Raw genomic sequence first — 8,438 nt, 5'->3', positions numbered from 1 at the left:
TATGATCATTATGAATCAAATCAATGCATTTTAATGTGATCATTATCATTCTTTGTTTGATAACGCTAATCTATTAGAAACCTTATATCTGCATAACATACTTTCAAAGTCCAAACTGTTATCTCTCTTCAACCACACTATTTACGTTTGTGTTTTAAAATAAATATCAACTTCAGCACAGTGCTATTTGTAAAAATTTATGGGCTTATGTATCATGACAATATAGACTCAATTCAAAATTGATGACTTCTCATTCTTCAATAGAAAAGGTGGAAAGCATATGTGCATTAAAAAAAAACAAGAACATCAATATTTAAATCAAAAAGAAAGAAGCAGATGTACATTCAACATCAAAGAGAATCAATCAGTATCAAATGATATGTGCTAATTATATGTGTGTGTGTATATATATATATATATATAATAAAACATGTATTTCTAATTTAACTGGAAGGCATATTATTGATACGATTACTCCCACTCAATAGCTTCTTTTTTTTGGCATAGGGTTGCAGCAAAACATGTATGTTTTCTTTAATTGAAAGGCATATAATTATGTAACCTTATCTCTCAATGTACAATACTTAGATTTTAGTGAGCAACATATGAGCAATATTCACCGAAAACATATGTAAAATTAAACATAAGTTATATTTGTAATCGAATGTAGACTAATCTCGTACCCAACAAATACGATTGGGAGGATTAATATACAAATTAGAAGCATGTGATCAAAATTAATTAAGTAGCCTGAAATTGAGTAATGAACAAGAGATGCAATAACGATTAGTATAAAAGCAATGAAGGCTTTTAATAATAGATACTGAACAACATATATGCATATACGTATACATACATACATACATATATATATATATATATATATATATATATATATATATAATGTACTGTAACATACTTGATTATTTATGTGTCAATATAAGGGGAAGTAGATCTACTGATGTTTAATAAGAAAAAGAAATGGAAAGTCCAAAAATACCAACAACAAAAACAAAACAAAATTCAGCAATGTACTTACTAAAAGAGCAAACATGAAACCCTCCTCTCGGAAACCTCTTCCCAACCATCTGAAACCACCCTTTCACCCATCTCAACTCAGGCAAACGAATAGTACCCCACAAACATTACCTACAGCAAAGCCCCCTAAACCACCTCTTAATCATAACCATCCCACTCAACACAAGAGCAAGTCACCTCCGGGTAAGATACCTCATAAACATGCAGACAAAGCACCAGCAAACCAAACGGTCTCCCCACCACCAGATTCTCCACCTTCTAAGTTCAAATCGCGGCCCCCATCGGTTACAGGGCACACAGTCACCAAAGTTCTTAACATTCTCCAGCAAGACCCCATTCTCAATCCATCAAGCTTGGAGCTTAATGAGGTGGTCTATCTTCCAGAAGGCTTGGACGCATCCATTATGGATGCTTCAAGATTTGAATTGTTGGAGGAGATTGGCAGGCTCAAAAAGTTTCTCAAGAGTAAGGAGGAGGAGCTGCAGGATGCCCTCAAGAGGATAGCACAGCTCTCAACTTTCAGTAAATAGATCATGGCGCTCAGGGAGATGCTTGTTGTTATGGGTTTCAACTCTCAGTCCGGTGATCCACAGCTTGTTCCACACGCGCCGCCACCTTGCTCCCTTGCAGAGAACCTGGACCCACATACCAAGCATTTGAATTTAAATTCAAATCATCTCACATCCAATCAGCCCCCTGCATGCACTGCTGACACCCCACGTGCTCCATCACAGAACCAGTTTGACCAAACTGCACCTACTCCTGATTTCAAGCTCCTTTTCATTCCCAATTGTACAAGCTAAGTACTCGTCACAACCTAACCATAACAGACAAACAGGATCACCTTTACCAAATACGTAACCTACTCACAAAACCCCTGTACCAAAAGATCAAGTTGATCCCGGTGAATGCGATGTTTTACCAAAGGGAGAAAGTTGGTCCTCAATTGCACAGTCGCCTCAGTTGAATTGGAGCATGGAATACTTTGAACCATCAAATCTTACATGATTGCCTCATTGTTGAGCCACCTGAAGAGGTTTGTGAAGAAGGAGCTCGACATTGGATGAGTTATCTCACAGGCACCTTCCAATGCAGGATGCCTTTCAAGCTTGTCTCCAAAACTGCCCACAAGCTTTGGAACCAGAGGGGACTGCAAAAAGTACTGGTAAATAAGGAAGGAACTTTCTTTTTCAGATTCTCTAATCCGGAAAAATGCAAGGCTGTTCTAGCAGGCAGACAATAGAAATTTGCAGGTAAGCCTGTAAGCCTTAAACTTTGGCAAGAAGATGTACCCTCTCCACAAATTAACTCCATTGAAACCCAATCAATTTGGGTTAAACTCTTCAACGTACCCCTCCGTCTGTGGTTCCCAAAGGGTTTAAGTTATGTGGCAAGTGCTATTGGCAAACCTCTTTTTGTGGATGCCATTACACAGAGCATTGACAGGATTGATTATGTTCTCGTGTGTGTTGAACTTAATTTACATTCCCCTTTACCCTCCTCCTTCACAGTGAGAACAAATAATAACAAAAAAGTTCAAGTTACTGCTCAATACCCCCATAAGCCAAGTATATGTACACACTGTAAGGTGTTTGGTCATGCCACTGATCAATGCACTAGAAGAGTTGATGATTTGGGTCCATCCGCTAACAGTGGGAAGGACCAATCTGACCAATCTTGGCAGCTCATTATTAGGAGGAAAAACAATCACCCATCTTCTCAATGTCACCCTATACCAAACCCTTTCCCTGCTCCCACTAACAGTTCCCGTGTGGATGAGGCCTCCACTTCCCACACTTCTAAGCTTGCACTGATCACACAATCTGAATTGTCACCCAATGGTGAGGTCCAACCACAACCCCATCCGGCACATGAAGAATCACAGCCTCATTCTGCTGATCCAAGATCAACACCCACAACCAAGTATTCAACTAAGTTTAAAGGTTTATGTTTCGTTTGGTCGGAGGGATGGAAAAATGGATGGAAGAGATAGAGGGATGGATGGATGAGGAATCCCTTGGGAACGGAAGGTGTCTCCTCCATTTTTTGTTTTGGTTAAATGAAATGGATAGTAAAAAGGATGGATGGGGTGATTTTTTTTTTTGTTTGGTTGGAAGGAAGGGAAAGGGATTTTTTATATTTTTTTATCAATATATCCTCACTGTATAAAATAATAAAAAGTAGATATCCATTTGAATTTTTTTGAAAAGGTTAAAATTGAAAATTACATGGTTATTCATTCTCTCTCCTCCCTTCCTCCCAAAATTGGGCGAATAAAAAAACATGAAGAAAGGAAAGATGAAGCATCACTCCTTGCTTCATCTCTTTCTTCCCTTCCCTCTAACCAAACACAAAAAGCCTCGTTCATCCATCCCTTCTCAATCCATCCCTCCAACCAAACATAGCATTAGACTTCGTTATTGACCTCTCTGCTCACAAGATGGTTGTCTTAGATGGTTGTGTTGTACCAACTAAATCTATTCCAATTAGCAATTCCTTTGGTTCTTTGGGAATGAATGACACTATTGAGGAACAAGAGTCCCCTGCTGAAGATGACCATTTTTCAGAGGAAGAAGATGACATTGTTTCTGTTTCAAACCATAAAAATTATGATCCTGCCTACTCTCCCATCCTCAACAAGGCACTCAAATCTCGAAAACCAAACCAAGGGAAACACTCCAAAGCCAGTAGAAAGCCTAAAATTGTAAAGCCTTGTTTATCCAATGTTGCTACCCTTAAGGGGTTTAGGGGGTTATGTAAGCTCACTACCTCCTCCCAATAATCTGGGCTGCTTGGAATGTGAGAGGGCTGAACTCCCCCCTCAAACAAGTGGAGGTTAGGAACCTTATTAAGTCACATAATCTTTGTCTCATTGCTCTATTAGAAACAAAGATATGTCAAGAGAATGTTGTTGTAGTTCACAGAAATATTGCACCTACATGGAGTATAGTTTGTAATTATCAGTACTCTACCCTTGGGAGAGTTTGGATCTTATGGAATCCAATGCTGGTGTCTATCTTCCCCACATTCATGAATGGTCAAGTGATTAATTGTTCAGTTTGGATTCATAGTTTGAACACAAAATGTTTAGCCTCTTTTGTTTATGGAGTTAACACTGCTGTTCAGAGAGTTGCTCTTTGGAGAGCCCTGCACTTCCACAATGATCCTGGAGAACCATGGATTCTCATGGGGGATTTCAATGTTCTACTTCATGTGAATGAATCTTTTGGGGGTGCCAATAGATGGACTCAAGGGATGTTGGATTTTAAGGATTGTTCGCACAAAAATGAGTTAGAAGACTTGAGATTCACTGGCATTCAGTTTACATGGACCAATAATAGCTTTGGGTGTGCTAACATATCAAGGAAACTGGATAGGGTTTTGGTAAACTATGCATGGATGAATAGGTTTGCTCAAGCTACTTGTGAATTTCTACCTCATGGTGTGTCAGACCATTCTCCTATGCTTGTTGTTCTTGGTGAAATCTCTCCTAGAAAGAATTTACCCTTCAGATTCTTTAATTTCTGGGTGCTTAATGAGAAATTCATAGATATTGTTTTCCATGGTTGGCAAAAAGAAGTCTTTGGCACTAAGATGTTCTGTGTGGTACAAAAGCTGAGAGCATTAAAATACCCTTTGAAACTACTCAACAAGATAGCTTTTGGTTCTATTTCACAAAAGGTGGATACTTGCAGAAAAGAGCTGTCACAGTGCCAAGCTAATTTGGATCTCAATCCTGCAAATGACCATCTTCGATCACAGGAAAAGGAGTTGGCAGCTAAGTTCAGTGAACTTTGTTTGGTAGAGGAGATTTTTTACAAGCAGAAAGCGCAAATCCATTGGCTTAAAGTTGGGGACCAGAATACTTCTTTCTTTATGAAATCATTCTCATCCAAAGCTAACAGAAGGAAGGTGGTTTCAATTAAAGACTCATTAGGGAATACTGTCCAAGGTTTGGATTTAAGGAATGAATTCCTCAATTACTTCCAAAACCTTCTTGGTCAGAGCTATAGCTCTTATCCAGGTATGTCCTCATTCTCTAATATTATTACTAAGACTATTCCCTCCAGCCTCATCCCTATCTTCACTGCCATACCAACATACATGGAAATACAGAAGACCATGCTTTCATTCAACCCCTACAAAAGCCCTGGTCCGAATGGGTTTAACTCATGCTTCTTCACTCATGCTTGGCCAATTATTGGCCAAGATATCACTGAAGCAATACAGGATTTTTTCATTTCAGGAAGACTGCTTTCTGAAATAAATTGCTCATACATTGCACTTGTCCTTAAGACACCTAACCCTTCATCTGTAAATGACTTTAGGCCTATATCCTGCTGCAACATCATTTACAAGTGCATCTCCAAACTTATTGCTTCCAAACTCAGCCTAGTTCTCCCTTCAATTATAAACCCTGCCCAAAATGCTTTCATCAAGGATAGACAAATCTCTAACAATATTCACCTTGCCCATGAATTGCTCAATGGATACCATAGAACCAATCATCCTCCCTATTGCACAATGAAAATAGACCTTAAGAAAGCCTTTAACACTCTCCACTGGCAATTCATTTTGGATACACTTCAACTTTTTGGCTTCCCACCTCAATTTATTAATTAGATCAATCAGTGCATCTCTACTCCTTCCTACTCCATTTCTTTAAATGGGGAGCTTTTTTCTTTAAGGGTAAAAGAGGTGTTCGGCAAGGGGATCCCATCTCCCCTTTATTGTTTGTTCTTGCAATGGAAGTTATGTCTCTTTCTCTTGCAAATGCAATCTCAACCAACCCTTGTTTCAAGTATCACTGGAGATGTAGTAAGTTCTCCATCTCTCACCTTGCTTTTGCTGATGACTTGCTGCTTTTCTCCTTTGGTAATGTGGCTTTAGTCCAAGTGCTTCACAATGCACTGTCAAATTTCCTCCTTATCTCTGGTCTCTCAATCAATTGTTCTAAAAGTCAGGTTTTCTTCTCTGGTGTGGATGGGTAGACTAGAATCCAAATCCAATCATTGCTACAATTTGACATTGGAATGCTTCCAATTACCTACCTTGGGTTACCACTTTCCTCCTCAACAATTAATGCAACTGATTGTCAATCCCTCATCCATAAGATTACAGCTAGAATTAGCTCCTGGACATCCAAATTCCTTTCATATGCTTGGAGAGCAGTTTTGATTAAGTCCATTCTTCATTCCATTCAAGCATACTGGTCCCAAGCCTTCATTCTACCCATGAAGGTTATTGATAATATCAACCAAACTCTAAAAAGGTTCTACTGGTCTGGTTTTGAACTTAAGTAAAGTGGGGCAAAGGTTGCATGGTCTGCCATATGTAGACTTAAACCAAATGGTGGCCTTGGATTTGACTGTATTGAAATGACCAATAGAGTTTCAAACCTTAAGCATATTTGGAAGATTTGTTCTAAAAGAAAGAGCTTGTGGGTGGACTGGATCTATAGATATCTTATCAAAAACAAAAGTTTCTGGACAGTCAAAGCTAACTGAAACAGTTCTGGCTTTTGGAGGAAACTCCTCAAGCTTAGAGACATGGCAAGAGGGTTGATCAAGCACGAAGTTGGAGCAGGCATGGATACTATGATGTGGATTGATTTTTGGTTACCAAATGGTCCAATTTGTTCTCAGCTGGGCCTCTCTGAGATGGAAATTCTTCAACTTGACACAAATGTTAAAGTGGATAGTCTAATTTCCAATTCTCAGTGGGTTGTTCCAGCCTCCTTTCAGCACATACAATTCCTACAGTCACACTCCTTTAACTCCCAAATCCAAAGCTTGCAACATCCATCCCCTCAACCTGACTTGATTGAATGGTTACCAAGTCCTCCTATTGGAATCTCTCAAAGACACACTATGGATTATTTCAGCCCTCCCTCACTGATGTTCACTTGGCACAACCTCATTTGGTTTAAGCATCACATTCCCAAGCATAGCCACATCTTCTGGTTAGCAATTAAAGGGAGACTCTACACTCTTGATACCAAACCAATGAGGCACAAGCACTACACCAATGCCTGCTATCTTTGCATGTCTGACTGGGAATCAATTGATCATTTATTCTTCAAGTGCAAATTCAGTATCCTCATATGGGAGTTCATCCAAAATGTTGCCGGATTCTACATCAGACCTGATTGCTGGGCTGATCTCATCTCATGGTGCTCAACTACATGGTGCAATAAATACTTCATTACTCACAAGCTCTTTCTGTCTGCTGCTATTTACTTCCATTGGTCCGAAAGAAATGCCAGAGCCTTTAAGAATAAATCAACTAGTGCTCAACATATCATTTGTCTTATTAAGGGCTGCATCAGATCAAGGCTTGCTTCAATGGCATTGAGGAAGAGGACTGACCTCTACCAGAAAGAGACTATGGAAGACCTACATAAACTTTTCCTTGAAGGTTGTGCTTTTGCAGGAGGACATTCATGGCGCCTATCAGAGTAATCCATATCACAATTGCTTGGTTAATGTTGTCAGTTTACCTTATGGTTGCCCATATTGTTCATGACCTATGGTTGTTATTTAGAGCAGATTGTTAATGTGCTGCTTAGGTTGGTTGTGGAGGTTTGTTCATGCTACTGTATAGGTTAGTAGTGAATTTGTATTGTTTTGTCTTTGCTGTGTATTGTTGTTCTCCCCTTAGATGGGGATCCTTGTACATTCTTTCCTTTATTCAACGAAGCTTACCCTTTAACTAACAAAAAGTCCAAAAATACCATGCATTGAAGATAAAAAATCAAGTTTGCAATAAAGATTTGTAGGAATAAGAATTCAAATCACTCTTCAAGGAAAATAATTCAAAACTGAAAAAGAGGGGAAAAAACAGTCTTTACTTTGAAGAACCTCAGATTGCTTTCTAAGGAACAGGTAACTTGTTCCTTCTTTTCCAATCCCTGCGAACAGAAAGAGAGTCTTACAACTTATTAGGGTTTGACTGCCATTAAAGGACCTTGAAACACAAAGATCGGCGGGGTAAGATTAGGGATAGGTTAATGGAGAGAGAAAAAGGGCACGAGACTGATGAGAGTTGTCGTCAGCCATTAGGGCATTTGATTAGTGCTTTGATGGGTTAGAAACTGGAAATGCCTTTTGTTCCTTCTATTTAGTTATTTATTTTGGTGTGTTTGGATGGAATTATTCGGAGGACAAGGAGAGAAATGAAATGATATAATATGATATAAATGATATGGTTCAAGTGTTTTGGGTGGTTTAAATGGAGATAAAAGAAAGGTGCATCATTTGCTATCTTCTCATGAGAGAGAAAGCATAGTGTGGTTTAGGGGTGGTAAATTACGACATGATTTACTAACACGATTCGAATAAGACACGAGATAAATGAATTTGGATTGACTTTAAACGGGTTCGGGTCATTAACAAGTTGAC

At 38.9% G+C, this 8,438-nt stretch overlaps 2 protein-coding genes across 2 annotated transcripts; both read left to right on the top strand.

The window, feature by feature from the left end:
* Positions 1 to 1,571: 1,571 nt before the first annotated feature.
* LOC132305316 (uncharacterized) lies at positions 1,572 to 6,029 on the top strand. The gene is made up of 5 exons (XM_059802976.1): positions 1,572 to 1,830; positions 2,292 to 2,981; positions 3,492 to 3,725; positions 3,923 to 5,352; positions 5,727 to 6,029. Exons 1-5 carry the CDS (start codon positions 1,572 to 1,574, stop codon positions 6,027 to 6,029), a joined length of 2,916 nt encoding a protein of 971 aa, XP_059658959.1.
* Positions 6,030 to 6,587: 558 nt separating this feature from the next.
* On the top strand, positions 6,588 to 7,499 carry LOC132305315 (uncharacterized). The gene has a single exon (XM_059802975.1). The coding sequence runs from the start codon at positions 6,588 to 6,590 to the stop codon at positions 7,497 to 7,499; it is 912 nt and encodes a 303-aa protein (XP_059658958.1).
* The last annotated feature ends 939 nt before the right edge of the window (positions 7,500 to 8,438 follow it).

Source organism: Cornus florida, unplaced genomic scaffold (assembly GCF_030987335.1).
Source record: "Cornus florida cultivar Cherokee Brave unplaced genomic scaffold, ASM3098733v1 CherokeeBrave_3.0.0_Hap2_Chr04, whole genome shotgun sequence".
NCBI lineage: Eukaryota > Viridiplantae > Streptophyta > Magnoliopsida > Cornales > Cornaceae > Cornus > Cornus florida.
The sequence above is the reverse complement of the archived record's forward strand: the minus strand, read 5'-3'. Positions and strand labels throughout refer to the sequence as shown.